The following is a 17109-nucleotide window of genomic DNA, read 5'->3' on the forward strand; positions in this document are numbered from 1 at the left end:
TTACCTGCACATCTCACTACAGAATATTTAAGGCATTTGAGACTTTGGATGAAATCTAACTAGTGAGCAAACTAAGATATAAATGCGTTCAAGTCATCAGGTTTGACCTGAGTGCCTGCTCTTGTCACTATACAGTCTGAAAATAAAACCAGCACAAGTAAAAGAATTTGACATCCAAATAAGGTCATCTGCTTCCTGAGGGCCAAGAGGTTGTGATTAGATTTCTGCCTAATTTCCAAAGTAGTCATTTGTGGTACTGGAACTGGGGAAAAAGAAATAACCCCACCGATATAAAAGATCTGTAAAACAGCTTTGCGCAATTGCATTATGCGTACAGTGTGATCTGTGCCTGGAACCATGGGAGAAAACTAATGAGTATGTGCAGTGGGCTGGACAACAAGAAAAGAAACCAGAAAATAGGAAAACTTGTTTGTCCATAAGCTTTTTCCCTTTTCCCAGTTCAATGAAACTAGCGTGAAACACTCATACCATTATGATTTAAGCATTTTACTCTTGAAGTATGTGTTTTCCCACTTGAGCCCTGCCCAGTGACACGAAATATGCAAACTGCTCAGTTCTGTAGTCTTACTGCTTTAATAATAAATAAATAATTCGGAGTTCAGTTGAATTTCTTTATAGCTCCAAATCACAACAGCAATGGTCTCAAAGCATGTTGTACTTTAACCTCCTAAGACCCAAACTCTTCCACGGCATGCATTTTTAATTTCTCTTTGATATTTGGGCTGATTGGGGCCCGATGAATGTAAAAACAAAGAATTACCAGATTTTTTTTTTTACCTTATTTTTTTTTTTATGAAAAATCAGGGCCACATATGAGGATATTAGTTTAAAATTATGGTAGAACAGTAGCAGTATAATGTCCTCGTAAGTGGATATCAGGCCCTTGTAGAGCAAACTTGAGTAAATAACCCAAAATGTGATGTCCACATATGTGGACACCAGGTCCTAGGAGGTTAAGGTAAAACCCTAAAATACTGAGAAACCCTAACAATCACACCCCATATGAGCAAGAGATTTGGTGACAGAGGGAAAGACAAACACTCTTTTAACAGGAAGAAACCTCTAGGCTCAGGATGGAGCAGCCATCTGCAGCTACTGGTTGGATTGATGAAGGAGACGAGACAAAAGCCATGAAGAGGAAGAAAGCCAGATATTAAATGCAGAGACGTGTATTGGGTTAAAGGAATATATGTTCCACAGTATTAACAAAATAATTCCAGTTTAAGCTTCTGTATTTCCTGTTAATGTGGCTCAGTTACCAATTTGGAAAAAGCAGAAGCTCTGAAGTCTTAAGAAAATAGATATTTTCTACATGAAGAAATAAATCTGTTTTAAACTCGACTTAGTTGTAGTTAAAGCAGTTTGAGCCACATCAATTAATACACCAAGTTGAAGGCTGAGGTATCCTTTAAATGAGTTTTGTAATGAATCTGACTGGAATTAAAGTGATTTTAAAGTACCTAATAACTTTTTGTCTTGGCCTTGAGTGGTGTAAACAATCCCGCCTTAACTTGTATATTTGAGTTTTCAGCTGTGACATTTTTAAATCAGAGGAGTGTTCGTCGGAGGACGCACGATTAATTCTGTGCTATAATCTGAGCAAATTACACAGTCTAATGAAAACTTGGCAGCAAGACTGACTCACTTCAATTCATTTGACCTTATTTGAACTTAAATGGGCTGACCAGTAAAACAAGTCCATAATAAACCCCCCAAAAAAGTTGTGGTGTCTTCCAGTATTAAGAATTTATGTATACTATATAAGTGCTGTTTCAACATTACACCCGTTTCTCCACATGAAAGAAACACAACAGGAAATCTGTAAAATTACAGGTAAAGTTCCAGAAAATGGAAAAAAGTTCCAGTGGTGCCAGCTGTGTTTTGAGATAACAAATGAAACAAACAAAATGCAGTTATTTCTAAAAACTTCAAGCATCAGATCTTCTAGGCACAAACAAATACTCTGTTAATATTCCTCTTTTTTTAAATTTTATTTAATCTTATCAGATTACCCTTCAGATGGTTTTAAAAAAAGAAAAAGAAAAAACTTATTATAATACATGTTTATTCTTTGGATTGCAGCATATAATTACATAAAACAATTAAATTAATCAAAACCCAAACTTGTGCTCAGATTTTTTCTTTTATAATTCTTAATATGAGCATATATATACACACACACATACATACATCGAACAAGCACTTGGATGGTGCACTCACACATACAAATGACACATCAGGACAAACCTGCCCTAAGGGATCAATAGTAGCAGTGACTGATAATGATTAGTTAAGATGATAGATGGGCTTTATTAATACTGCTGACCAGGCTGAAGCCCAATAAACAAACACTTGAATATTTAAATATTTTCAGCTGAATGGGTTAAAAGATACACGACTGAAAATATTTTTTTGTTGTCGTTTTTTGCAGGAGTAACAAGAGGAGTAAACTCTGACTCGGCAAGCACCAATCGCTCAGCTCGGTAAAAATATGGCAGCTGGTACCTCAGAGGAATATTGATAACAGCCTTTAAAATACACCAGCAGACATTGTATCTTAAATGATGCACATGCAACAAGGCGGCAATGCATCACCCGATGCCCTCATATTGCTCATTTGTGCAGTTTATACTAGCACAGAAAACAGGAACTTGCTGCCAGCAGTGAAAGGCTGTTAAAAAAAAAAAAAAAAAAAAACTATAAAAGGGCCTCGGAGCAGGAGGTGGCATAAGCAAGGCCAGAGGTAGTTTCAAGGTGAAAACTAACTACCCAGGCAGGAAAATATGCTTTTGTCCAACACAAATCCAAGAAAATACAATTTCGGAGATAAGATTTCATCCCAAGTAGCTGTTAGGTTGCTGCTGCAGGGCAGTGGTAGGTTAGATTTCACTGTCTAGCTATATAGAAAATTCCCTGTGAGGAAGTCAGGCATGGTACCCACTAGGGGGCGACACATTAGCCTTCCTTTAACTGGAAGAGAGTAATAAACCTGACAGCTCCTGTGGACCAAACCATTAAAAATTTAACCAGACTGGCTTTCTGTGGTTTTGGAATGACCCTTTTGAATACTGCTGAGTTTAGTACAGAGCAGAGCTGAAATTGTTGCTGCTGAAACTAGTCTGGCTCCAGGTTGAAGGCCACATTAAGGCAGGCGGGGGTTTGCTCAAAACCAGTGATCCTATACTCAGCATGCAGCTGCAGGCAGTACGACAGACGATGCAAAGACATGGAATTGAAAATGAGCAAAATAAAAGCAAAAAACCTTAAAAAAAAGAAACTGCGAGGGACAAAAGATTCGTCCAGACCGACATACGCTTGGATCCATATCACAGGAATACAAGTAGAATTAAATGTGGTCCTGATGGTAGTGTCATGGAAACAATCTCTACCTCTAATCTTTATAACTACTGCAGCAGAGATGGAGCCTATTGAATTGAAGCTAGAATATTAAACTCATCCAAACAGCAATTACTAACGCTACACTTCCTTTTGTTCAGTTCTTCTTTAAAAAAAAAAGAAAAATAAATCGACCCTTGTTGACGCGTGGATCTTGAGCATCCTGCAGTCTACAGAGCTATATTCTTATCTGCTTTATGCCCTCATCACACTTGATCCACTGCTATGGGGAGCTAAACAGGAGATTGTGCTGGAAGAGAAGTCCATCTACATTGGAGCTTAGCTCTACATTTTACAGTTTAACTTCTGGGAGGAAAACAGTGAGTAATCTTAAATAATCATACTAGGAGAAGGAGAAGAAAAACAGGTAATCTGAAACAAGAAAAAACCCACTTCATCTTTAAAAAACAAACAAACAAAAAAACAGTTTGTAATTAAGTCTTCAATTCCATCTGGAGGCGTTTGTGCAAATGAATTGAAGCGTTGATATGAAAAAAGTGTGTGAAAGATACATGGTCACATGGTTTCTGAGGCACAACAACATAAAAGAACATCCAGAAGCCTGAAGTGATCTCAAACACACAAAGCAGAGCAGACACCAGGACGGGAATTAGTATTTTTTGCCAGTAGAGCAGCGAGGGCGAAGGCTTGCCGCTCTATGCTGAAGTCCCAGGAAATGTACGTGAAACGGCCGCTGACGGTTATTTTCCCATCTTGGCAACGACTCAAAGACACAACTGAATCAGAGACAGGTGCACTCGACACTCACCCACACACACAAACGCACACAGGAACACTTCCTTTATTACCACCGAACCGTTACAGACCACATTATTGAAAACTAACCGACAGAGCACTTCACAACCTGCTAACTAATGACACAACAGGCAGAAACTAGCCAATAAGAGGACTCCAGAGGTCTGGACTTTATGGCCAGACAATAAATACACAGATAATAAAATAGACTGTGGAGCCTCATCTTATATTTCAATCAGTTTCCTGTACAGAAGTGATTCTTCACCCAGAAAATATCCTGCCCATCGCTTCTTCAAGGCTCATACGACAAAGTGCCTCATTCAGAAGAATTTTACTAAGTCATAAAAATATATGGGCCACTGAACCAGGAGCACGGACTTTAGTTTTGTTTGTCAATTCGGGAATTAAACACTACTACTGAGATCCAATCTATCATACAGTATGAGACACGAGTAATCAACTGATTCATTTACAGGTAAATTTACAACGCTAATAGCAGCGATTTTAATTAAATCATTTGTGCAACATTTATTTATTCAAATAAAAAGGCTTTACCAGCTTGTGTGCGATCACTGCGTGCACACAAGCATTTAAGCATAAATAGTAACTTCACTGATGGATCCATAAAGACGATAGTGTTCAGGACATAGTGTGTTTACAGTATAAGCACACAGTAATCCAGATAACCGTTCCATCATCAACATCAGGAACCTGAAAACCATTACAGACACCAAAAACCTGCCTCATCCTTCAATAAAACTTATTCAGTTCATTGGGAGGCTCTTTTAAAGGAACCATAGAGCTAAAATACCCCAAGAACGTTCAAAATTAATTATTTTCCACCTTTAAAGCCATCTGGCCGTGCTTCATCCTCCCTCTCTGAGACAAACCGAACACTTCCTCACCTCAGTCTCGACATTACTCCAGAGATTTAGTGTTGCCTTTTCAAAAAGGACCGCCGAATTTAAAAAGGAAAATCCAACAAAACTCCAGAACCCTCCAAAAAACATCTCCCATTATGCAACTCAGTAGCAGCTTTTATTAGAGTCTCACCACGAGATTAATGCATCTGTGGCTTCATGGTATAAATTTATAGAAAAGTGTCATTTGCTCAGGTGTACAGAGCTCCTCCTCAGAGCTACAGGACGTTTTCACAGGCAGTAAAATTTTCAATGTGAACTGAACTGGATTGGCCCTTTAAAGAAGACCTATTATGCTCATTTCCAGGATTTTCATTCTTTCCCATGTGACTGAATACAGTTTGCTTTGTATCACTTATGTTGGAATATCATCCTTTTGTCAGGCCTCTTGTGAAAGCTGCATAAACTCGGGGGAGAGTCACAATTAAAAAGAAAGGCTGACACTTTAACTCTTTAAACAGATTTAACATGTTTCAAATTTTTGCCTTTCTCCTTGGACTTCCATCATGTAACAGATTAAATGACAACTTACTCAAAATAACCCATATTTATATTATAGTTGGACTCAGTGGAGCCCCTCAATTCATAGAATGAAATAAGCTATTTTAGCTCCATTCCCCTCGCTTCAGGATGCCTTTCCTGATTGGCTCCTGAGATTAACCTGAGATGATTAGGTCATATAGAGCCAAGAATATAAAAACTGTCTGAAACAGAGCATTTTGAGAAGCTTAAAGCCTTAGATTTTGGCTTATAGGGATTACTTGTGCAAACATTTATTTTAGATATGATCGTTCACCACTGTAAAAGTACATACAGTACAGGAAATGAGTAAAAGCATAATAGATGTCCTTTAACTTGTAAAAGCACTGCAAACACATATACCATCTTCACTCCTAATAGTGCTTTGGTGCACTGAAACAATTTAAATCACATTAAATCACAAGAATAAAATTCAGTGTAAAAATGTCATCATCCCTCTGGAATGTTTCATAAAACCTAATTTAAAAAAAAGTAATAATCCACATGTCTACGATATCTTTTAAATTTTCTTCCACAGATCAGTCAGGACTGCCTCTGGGTTTAACACTTTCCCAAAATGTACTCATAGCTCGTTCTCCCATTTGTGTCAGTATAAAGAAACAAGGACTAAAAACTTACTTTTAAAAAGATCAAATGCATAGAAGCAAATTCACCCTTCTCTCAAGCTTAAGTCACTTTCTTTTCCTCAGCACATACTCTGCCCATTTCCACCTCCACAGCACTAAGGTGCTGCCCAAACAGCGCCTCCTGGTGTCCGGATATCATCAGTCACTTTCAGGGACATGGGAATATCCTGACTGGGATTAAAAATCCAAACAAACAAAAGAATAAAACAAACAAAACAAAGACGACACCAAAGAAAGCCAACCTGTTCTCGTTACCTTATCTGGTCGCTGCATCATAACCACAGACATGTTCTGTTCACGTACAGAAGCTCCTTATCCAACGTCTCCAGTGCAAAAATCAACTTTTAAAGCCTCCCAGTTTCATAGTGGCTTTGTCACGACTATTCCTGCTGTACGAAGCTAATCTTTAACACCATCACGACTACAACATTAACGTACACACAGAGCAACACTGTACAACATTTACACACACACGCACACTGTGCTTTCCCCTCTGCAGTCCCTGAGATCACCTCACACTTAGCACAAGGCATTCTCTTCAACACAAACACGGCTACAAGGAGTTAAATATACAGACAAATGCAAACCAAGCCATGGTGAAGGCACATTCTGGGAGGATCAATCTTCAAAAGAAAATGGGAAAAAAAGGAGTCCGAGAGGGAGAGTCAAAGTGTCAGTCTGCAAATTGGACCTGGAGAGTTCAGGAAGGTGGCAACCGTAGCGTTAAATTCTGGACTATCAAGTAGAGGCATCATATGCAGGGATACAAACATGTCAAGTGTGAAAACGCAGCAAATATCTACTGCCACAATATGATTTGAGGTTTGTGGTACTCAGGAACTGAGATAAATAAATAAAATGTCAAAGAAAAGTGACGCCAATCTTCACTGCCTAATAGTCAGCTTTATAAAATCTTTATGGTCAAATAGGATCATTTGACTTCTTTTAACAACTATTATAGGCTGACAATTAATCGTGAAAGATGAACGACAACAAAAAAAAATAAAATAAGATGGGGCCAGTAAATCCATTAGCCTCGTCCTTTGAAAGTCTTCCATCCCACTGTAAAAATACCTTGCTCCCAACCAAATTACCCCAGTGTGACCACAAAAAAGCCACATGTTTGCATCCCTGTATATCAGCTAAGAAAGCATCATCCAGCCTGCGGGGTTCAGTCCTCACTCCTGGTCCAAATAGTTCTGCTTTTCATTCAGTCTCAGCAGTCTTCCCACTGACTGCTAATCATCTTCCCGCATGACAACTGGTCCTCCCACGTACTTCCAAATATCCTGCATAGTCTTTCATTATCTTACTTGAATTGTTCTTGAAAGTTCTCTTTACCGTGTTTATTCTATATCCATCCAGACTCTATGAATGGATGCAGTGAGTGTAGAATCTAACTGTAGGAGGTTAGGCAGTAGGTCAGTTGTAGAGTATGAGCCTGTTGCATAGCTGAGAGGAGGAGGACGACGATTGTGGGCTCCTAGTTTTCATGTCTCAGCTGCTCCAGGATTTGCGATTCTCCCCTCGGCGTGCAACAATGGCCTCTCCTCGCAGGATGGGGACGTGGGCAGAAGGGGTAAACTCCCCTGTCTGCCGATTGGTCCGCTCGCGGGAGGACAGCCGGTTTGGGCGGACCAGCACCCCGTAACCCGGCTTACAGTGGAAATACCGCTGACCTCCGACGGAGCCGTCGTTCTTACCTGCAAACATAAGGTCATCTCCATCAATCGACAGACATTTAGGACTATGGTGGACTGCGCTGATCCTTTTAACTGGATACATACCTACAGGAGTGTCCAGCTCCACCCCCACCCAAACTCCTTCAGCAAACTGTGTCACCCCAATGTAGCGCACCGTCCCCGCCTTATTGTTCCCTACTGTAACATATGCTCCTTCTGTCAGCCAATCAGGCAGCACGTCTTCACCACCTCGCTCATCATCATCCACAAAGATCTCTAGTCTCTCAAAGCCTTCATTTCCTCCGGAGTTTATCAGCTTCTGTTCGGAGGAGACGTCGGCCGTGATGCTATTGTGATTGGCTGAGTTGTGAGAAGCAGGCGAAGCGACGACTGACACCTTGGCACCAAACTGAGAAGGAGAGGTCACAATATCGTTCCTGTCAGCGCCCTGCTGCTGGGGGTTTGTGGGTAACGTGGTCTCGACAGCCAGGAGGGAGGAGGATGAGGAGGAGGGTTGGAGAACGTCACACAGGGTAGCTGTAGAAACACTAGCAGAGAAGTAGCCGCTTGACGACTGGCTGAGGGGGCTGAGAGGGGTGGTGTCATGCGGGTCATGCACAGGAAGAGGAGAGACTTCTGGGAGCTCTGCCCGTCTGTCTTTGGCTGGGGGCCGTAGAATAGCAGTCTACAGGAAACAGGGGGGACAGATAAGAGCATGCAGACAAGGCAAAACAAAAGAGTAATCAACAACAGTAATCAACCTTCAAAATAAAACTTGACAGGAAGAAGTCTAGGGTCTGCGAATCTCATCTTTTGACTGCGTTGACTCCCTATAGAGCCCCAAGGTGCATATCAGGCTAAAGCATACGTTACTGTGTACAGGGTGAGCTACGGCACAGATTTAGTGCAGTTCTATAAATCAAGCACAATGCAATTACGCTAATGAGTGAATCGCTGAAAAGGTCTTAAACTGCACATAAAGAGCAATTCATTAAAACTTACAATGGGACCACATTAAGAACCGATGTGGAATTGGAATCTAGTAAGGATGCATCTTACAGAGAAAGAAGAGAATAAACAGAACTACAGAACTGTATTATGGGACTGCGTGATTTGGGTACTAGATCTTCAGTTGCTTTTAGTATCCCTGAATTTATAAAAGTGCATTATCAGACTGTTGCAATGACTCTTGTTAGTTGATAAATTGGACAGCAGGGATTAATGGAGGCAACTTTTGTTTTTTGCAATACACTTGGGAAAAAAAGTGAAATCATTCTCTAATGCTGCAAACTGAAAACAAACAGACTGTGGTTACCTAATGCCGTTTTTCCTCAAAGAACCAAGTGGATTAAACTACAAATAAAAATTACTAATCAAAAGTATTCATGTTATTTTGATCTCAAACAAAATCTTAAAAAACCTGATTAAAATTAAGTTACCGATAAACCAAACAGCATGTAAAGGATAAGACGAGATTTAATCTCACCGTCTCGGTCTTGCCTTTGTTGTCGTCCCCTCCTGATGAGGTCACTATACGAGGCACGTGCTGCTGAGTGACAAGGACACCACAGAGAAAAAAGAAATGCAAATAAACAGGCTGTGGCAGGCTAATGGCACTGAATCAATGCTATGTATTTAACATCATGTCATGCTGCATATGCAACATTATGATTATTAGGATCGTTTACTACAGTCATGGCCAAAAGTTTTCAGACTGCTAAAATGTGTATTTCATACACTTTGTTCCTTCATTTTCCTGCCCCGGAAGTGTGCCAGAGGGCGAGCACCTGGTGGCCTGGCCTTAGTCCATGGGCCCACCCTTTCGTAAGTCCACCACCCACAGGAAGGGCTGGATGCAGTGTGTGCTGGGCCGATTCCTGGCTACCAAGGCTAGCAGTGGGGAAGGAGCCTGAGCTAATGTGTAAGGTTGAGAAGTACTGGATAGAGATAGTGAGGCTCAACTCAACACACAGCTCTGGAGTTATCTTTGGCAGTGCTCCACCTGGGGATTCTGTCAGTGAGACCTGGAGGGGTGTGACTGGCCTGCCACACCTGAGTGGTGTTCTACTACTGGACTTCTGTACAAACCACAGTTTGTCCACAGAAAACCATGTTTGAACATAAGGGTGTCCATAAGGGCACCAGGACATCCCAGGCAGCTCGATGATCAATTTTGTAATTGTGTCATAATGGGGTTAGCTCCTCCAGCCATACATTCTGGACACTCGGGTGAAGAGAGGTGCTGAGCTGTCAACTGATCACCAGCTGGTGGCGAGTTGGACCTGTGAGGTTGCACTGGGAATGTCTGACAGAGGCTACCGTCCACGAAATCTTCAACTCCCAGCCTGAAGGAGCAGTCCTATCAGGCTTGGTTAGACTGTGGGACTTGGAAAGCAGCCAATAAGTGGAAGAAAATGGATGGATGTTTCTATGATATAGTGAAAAACAACGACTTCTACTGGCACATGAAGAGTCAGTATTTACATTTTTGACCCTTCCTTTTCATAACTTGAAGTTCTAAAAAGTGGGGGGTAAGTAGAAATCCTCAAACTGATCAGCTAGGACCACTGATATGGCAGGAATCGATCACCAGTAGTCTAAATCTGACCAATAAGTTGATAGCCAGCATGCCACACAGAACAGCACAATGCACACTTTCTTTTAGTCATTAATTTGTCAATTATAATTCATCAATATTTTACTGAAACCATGAAACCCTGAAGAAAGAATAAAAAAAACAACAACAACAAAAAACAAACAAACTTGTGCCTGCGAAAACCTCTGGTCATGAGTGCAGCTACAGCTACTCATAACATGGAGTGAAAAATGTCACCAGCAATCAATAAACTATTTCAATGGGCAGAAAGAGTAGAAATCAATTCTGATTAACCCGTCTACAATTTAGTTCAGGTCATTTCAGTTTTATTGAAATTGCCAAATAACAACAGTCACCTCAAGGCGCTTTATATTGTAAGGTAAGGATCCTAGAATAATGGTTCAAATATTTAAAAATAAAAGATGAAAAATAAAAAAGTGATGTTATATCTATTGCAGGTATGTAACAAACTCAATACAAGGCTTCCAGGGAATTGCACTGGACCATCTGCTGACCTGCTGGTTTTGCGGCGAAGGTCTCAGCTCCTTCTTCTCATCTCGCACTGGAAACAGAGACTTGAGCAGTTTGGGCATCTGGGGAACCAGCGCCTTAACTGAAAGATAAGAGGCAGCAAGTCCTGAACGACCTGGAGGGGGGGAAGAAGGGAAGAAGGCGAGAAGGAGGAAGACGAGGCGAGAAGGGAGGAGGCAGAAGAGAGGGAAGGAAGCAAGGAAACAAGAGGAGGTCCGGGAGGTAGAGGAGGCATGAAAGATTAAGATTGGAAGTTGAAAGTGAGTCCAGAAAATGGCAAAAACCCCAATACTGGGATAGACTAACAGAGGAAGCTGGCGCAAAAAAAAAAAAAAAAAAAAAAAAAAAAACTAAACAAAAAAACTAACACAAAGATGATTTCAGCCATTAGGATATGATTTCATAAACACTCTAAATTACTGGACTGTGAAAGAGAAATTATTTAAACATCATTAATTCTGTTTATTTTCCAAAACAGAATTACGCTGAAGGACATCACAGTGACAATGATTCAAACTGACATTAACATGAAATCACTATGAATCAACTAACTGACAGACAATATTCAGATTAATCACAGCAGACATTAAAAAAAAAAAAAGCTCTGTTCAAGGAGATGAGGAGAGAATGGAGACCTTTACACTAGAAATGAATACAAAGAGAGCAGGTAGATAGTGTGATAACACACTGGACATGGAGGATCTAGCATTTAATAATGTGAACAATGAAACATCAGATGGTGTGGTTAAATATCTTTGGAACGTCAGACAAAAGAGGACAAGGTGGAAGAGAAAGTAAGGTGAAATCTGTGAGCAGCTCAAGTGGATGAATCCAGGCAGAAGAAAAAGGAGGAGAAAAGAATGGCTGGGGGAGTAAGATGGAGCAATGAGCAGAGCCCAAAGTGTTTTATTGAAGAGAGAAAGGAGATGGGAAAAGAAGGAGGGGTTTACCTTGCTCTGGTTCCTGGTTCTGTGGAGGAGGAGTGCCGAAGGGAGTAGTTGATGAAGACGGGGAGGTAGAGTAGGTGGAAGGGGAGGAGGCTGGGCGGGGCAGGGTGCGAGGAAACTGAGAGGGCATGTAGATATCCTGCTGACTCTCCCATCGACCCTGAGGGAGCAGACAGAGATAATGTTGGATTTAAAAGGATGAAATATCTGAGTCGTACAGCATCCACAAGTAAAAGCACACAAATTACTGCTCCAAGCACAAAGTATAATTTATGTATAGCTGTTCTTGTCAACTAAAAGATGCAAGTTGGTTAGTTTCTACTTTCAATGTACTACCTGTGCTAATGCACATTATTTTTAAATAATAAATAAGCATATTAACTTAAAAAAAAACAAAAAAACAACAACAGCAAAAACAAGAAAAAAAAACCAAAAAAACAACAACAGGAAAATACCCCTTTTTCAGATATACATGGTAACCCATATGTAAACAAATCATAAATTTTTTATGCAAATATAGGGTAAAAGCAAACAGGTCTTTCTGTTGATTTAAACTGAAAAACTTCAAACAGGGTTCCTAAACCTTTCGAAATATTGTTTTTTGGTCTTTCAACATGGTTTGTGTTCCAGTGTGCTAATGCACCTTACAATATGACATTAAAGTTGGGCCTTTTGAAGCATGTTGGCTGAAGCATAAAGCATAAGCAGACTAAGAAAAAGAAAAATTGTGTCACTTTCTCAAAACTCACTGTCAATAAATTATAAACTTATTTCAATTATAAACTTATTTAAATGATTAAGGTTGGTTACTTTGGTTCAGTGCTGAACTCTATAGTGTTTGGTGCTGAGATTAATCTGACTAGTATTACGTAGATAACTAGGGGTGCAACGATACACAAAATTCACGGTTCGGTTCGATACTTTGGTGTCACGGTTCGATATTTTTTCGATACAAAAAAATGTTCATGCCTTTTTAATTTGTCATTTATTAAACTTATAAATATATATTTTAACTCAAAAGTACAGTTTTTAAATTTAATGTTGCTGAAACAAAAGTAATTTAAAAAATAAATATATCTCTGGGCTCTCAAAATTTCAAAATCCCTGGTAGCCCTTCGGGCAGGGACTCTTCAGTTTTTGGTAGCCCAAAATAAATTTAAGTAGCCCAAATAAAAAAAGAGAGCAATTTTTTGATTGATGTTTTGTTTCCTTTACAATATTATACATTAAAGTATAATATTGTAAAGGAAACAAAAAAACATAAATCAAAAAACTGTTGAAAAACAAATTACAACATTGTATAAAAATTACAATCATCAACTCAAATACTTGGTTCTAATTGAACAGAAATTTCTATGAACTTGTAAGAACTGTGTAGGACATGAATCAGTCTGTGTCAGATCCTGAATTTGAAATTTCCACTGAAGTCACGGGTAAGAGACAAGTGGAACCAAGATCTAGGCCATTTGCTTTTTGAAGTTTGCAAAGACTGCTAAATTTTGCCAGTGGTAGTTCACTCTTTGCAACATAGTACGCTGTTCTAAACAGATTTTTTCAGGTTTATTTTTAGTATGTTATTTGCAATTGGTGTTTGTTCTGGGAAAGATATTGCAGACTGAGCAATAATGCATTTCTTGCATTTCTCATGGGTTCTAATGGGGGCCTTTCTTAAAATGACTGGTCCCAGTAACAAAGGCGCTTGTCGACTCAGAAATCGAGAGAAAACCAACAACACACCCGGCAGAACATTATGTTATTTACACGGGTACACATAAGTGGTCCGCATTCGCTGTCAAAATAAAAGACGCGCACCAGCTAAGAAGTTGCAACGCGCGTTTGCGTCCATATAAAAAGCACTGTTTTTGTCCGCTAGAGTGGGATTTTCACGGCACATTCCGCACCACATCTCTGTGCGTTCATCATTTGTTTGAAGCCAGCTCACCTCCTGCAACCACTTTTCCGAGAATACGTGCTTCTTTTGTGGTTCGGACTTGGAGGTGGAGGAAGACCAAAGTAATTGCTTAAAGGAGCTTCTTCGACATCTTTAAGAGTTCTAAACAAATGTCTGTCCTCCTCCAGAAAATCTTATGTATGCAAACACGTGTTGCAACTTCATATCTTGTGCGCGTTTTTTTTCTTTATTTTGACAGCGAATGCGCACCTGCGGACCACTTATGTGCAGCCCCGGTTCAAACGATCAACCTCTTACATGTTTAAGCTTGCTGCGGGAGATTTCACTTGTCATGTTTGCATAGTAAGCTAACGATTGATAAGACAATGTCAGAGGAATTGGTGCGCAAATTATCATCACTCACCAATCAGTACTGTCGCTCTCTATACACAGTTCGCGCGATTGCAAAGTGAAAGCAAAAAACAAGCGCAAATTCAAACGCGATTTCAATATGTCACATATTGACAGTGGCTCACCGATGCCAATGACATAATTACCCAGCTACATTCCCGAAAGAATGAGAAAAGCATTGACATATATGTAAATGACCTTTAAATTTGGTAAATATTTTTACGTTTGTTTGAAAGGCACTTCGGTTTTATTTTGAAATCAATGCTTTTATTTTGAAACAGGAAACTGGCACAAAACCGTTAAAGGGCTGTTAGTAACGTTTCTTTTAGGATATGGTAAAATAGTGTGCCTTAAAGTGAAAAATATGCACGTTTACTTTGCCAATTAGTACCTGGCTGACAGTGGCACAAGGTTTGTTAATGTTTCCTTTAACGGAATACGTTACATGCAATCAAAATGTCATTTAATAGAGTTTATGTTGTTAACCTTGACCTTTATGTGTAGTTGCAAGTTAGTGAGGTGATATAATGAATTGAGTGATGTAAATTTGATGTATATGCTATATGTGAGCAGGAGAAATTTGTTTCCTTTGATCTTATGGTATTAATATTGCTGGTTTTGTTTTGCTCCTAGCTCTTACGGTGTCTTCACTGAATGTTTCAATAAAAACATTTCCAATAAAACCTCTGTGAAGCATCAGTATAAGAGACCATCATTCAGCCAGGGATGCTACAATATATTTTTCTTCCTACAATAGCCCGACGGGCAGGGCAGAGATAGATTTTGGTAGCCCGACTGGAAAAATCGCTAGCCCCGGGACGTCGGGCTACCGATTTTGTAAGCCCTGTATCTGATTGAGGAATCACTCATCATTGGAAAAGAGAGTTTATTACAGAGAAATGGCTCTTTCCAAAATAAAAGCAATACTATACACTTCTTCTGGGCTATATTCTCAGCAGCATATTGTAGCGGGTCAGGGCTGTTCGGGGTTCTGTTTGTACAGTTATGTTTTGTTTATGTTGCCATAGTGACGGGTGACGCCCTCTCGCTGCGACGGTGTGTCCTTCCGGGGTCAGAGGGCGCCCTGTGTGTTGTAGTTGTTGCTGTGCGGTTGCCGCGCTGAGCAGTTAGCTAGCGGCAGTGTTCTTCTGCAGATGTCAATAAACGGCTGTGCTCCCTGGCTAGCTCACGGGAAGCAAGACCAAACGACACCTCCGTCTCCTCGTTGTCTGAGCTCGCCACATTGGTGTCAGAAGTGGGATGATGGTGGCACCCCATGTTCTGACCCAAGTGACTTTTCCCCCGCCGGTCGTGACCGGCTGGTGCGCCAAAAGAAGGCACTTGGACATTTGCAGGACTTTGTGTGGGGTAATGGGGTCGTCGGGGACGACTGACCCCTTAGGTGGGGGCTATGTAGGGGTCAGGGCTTGGTCGGGGTTCTGTTTGTACAGTTATGTTTTGTTTATGTTGCCATAGTGACGGGTGACGCCCTCTCGCTGCGACGGTGTGTCCTTCCGGGGTCAGAGGGCGCCCTGTGTGTTGTTGTTGTTGTTGCTGTGCGGTTGCCGTGCTGAGCAGTTAGCTAGCGGCAGTGTTCTTCTGCAGATGTCAATAAACGGCTGTGCTCCCTGGCTAGCTCACGGGAAGCAAGACCAAACGACACCTCCGTCTCCTCCTTGTCTGAGCTCGCCACAATATTAAACATATCAGGTCCCCATAAGGAGAATCATGTGCTAACGGCTGTCTAAATGACTCGGGTAAAGTTTGTAGCATGCATGCTTGTTGTTTTTGTCTGCTTCCACTTGTCTTTGCACTAGGATGATGTCGGCGTAAATGCGCAGTCATATTCGTTGTGTTCCCACTAGTGCTGTTAGCGTTAATCTCGTTGAAATGAAATCTCCGTTAACGAGCTACCCCTGATCGCCCGTGCGTGGGGCTAGACGGCCAACACGTTAACGAGCTAACTCCGCTAACACACTAGTTCCCACCCATGTAATTGAGCATTGCGTGGCACATCCAACATACTGTTTCACTTTAGTCCATGACGCGCTTACCTTCAGGGTCATATGTCACATGAAAACCAAAATAATTCCAAACGCAAGATCTGAATGAGGGTGGGGGAGGTTCAATTTGCCATGTTGCAAGGAGAGCTTAACTTCTGTCTCCCCTGCGCTCTTCCTTCTGGCAATGCTGTCTGTGTTGAACGCTCAGTGGATCTGCGCTCGACAGTGCAGCCTAGGCGGAGTAGTCAAACGCAGATTCACTGAGCGCTCAACACAGACAGCATTGTCAGAAGGAAAGTTGATAAAATAAATTACAAATTTTGTATTGTTTGATACATATGCGTACTGAACCGAAAGCACTGTATCGAACGGTTCAATATCGATAAGAATTTCGTTGCACCCCTAGTAGATACATTTAACTAGAAAAAAGTTCTTCTTTTATTAATTAAACTAAGTAAATTAAATGACCACATAATTATCGGGTCTATTTAATAACTGAATGCAGTGTTAAATACAAAGAGGTAAAGTTTTTGATTTCATGCAATAATAACACAGCTCTCCTAGCTCTCTTTATGCACGCTAATGAAGAGAGCTTCCAACGTTGCACAGGCAACACTCCAGCAGTTACACAAACACATGATTTTGTGCTGTTGAACAGTGGGTATTACCTTATCGTCCAGCAGGCAGGTTGTGGACAGGTCTTGTCTACTTCCAGACAGCTGACAGAAGGGACAGCCAAGAAAATATATATATATTGAGAAACATCACATCTTATTGCAATAAAATGTA

The 17109-nt window shown here is 40.7% G+C and overlaps 1 protein-coding gene across 7 annotated transcripts in view; it reads right to left on the reverse strand.

The window, feature by feature from the left end:
* Positions 1-2017: 2017 nt before the first annotated feature.
* kif13ba (kinesin family member 13Ba) overlaps positions 2018-17109 on the reverse strand; it is a 53149-nt gene continuing 38057 nt past the window's right edge. For 4 of the 7 annotated variants that reach the window (XM_085417825.1, XM_085417758.1, XM_085417947.1 and 1 more), the window contains exons 34-39: positions 16989-17039; positions 12019-12175; positions 11053-11183; positions 9428-9490; positions 8047-8626; positions 2018-7962 (exon numbers count right to left, since the gene is read on the reverse strand). In XM_085417825.1, the coding sequence (XP_085273951.1) occupies positions 7757-7962; positions 8047-8626; positions 9428-9490; positions 11053-11183; positions 12019-12175; positions 16989-17039 (1188 nt within the window). In that variant the 3' untranslated portion in view covers positions 2018-7756. The remainder of the gene's footprint in view (positions 7963-8046; positions 8627-9427; positions 9491-11052; positions 11184-12018; positions 12176-16988; positions 17040-17109) is intronic. The other 3 variants (XM_085418197.1, XM_085418106.1, XM_085418028.1) reach the window with 3 other exon arrangements.

This window comes from Rhamphochromis longiceps, linkage group LG1, assembly GCF_057381845.1.
Source record: "Rhamphochromis longiceps isolate RC_006_pf linkage group LG1, R_longiceps_female_GT1.1, whole genome shotgun sequence".
Classification (NCBI taxonomy): Eukaryota; Metazoa; Chordata; class Actinopteri; order Cichliformes; family Cichlidae; genus Rhamphochromis; species Rhamphochromis longiceps.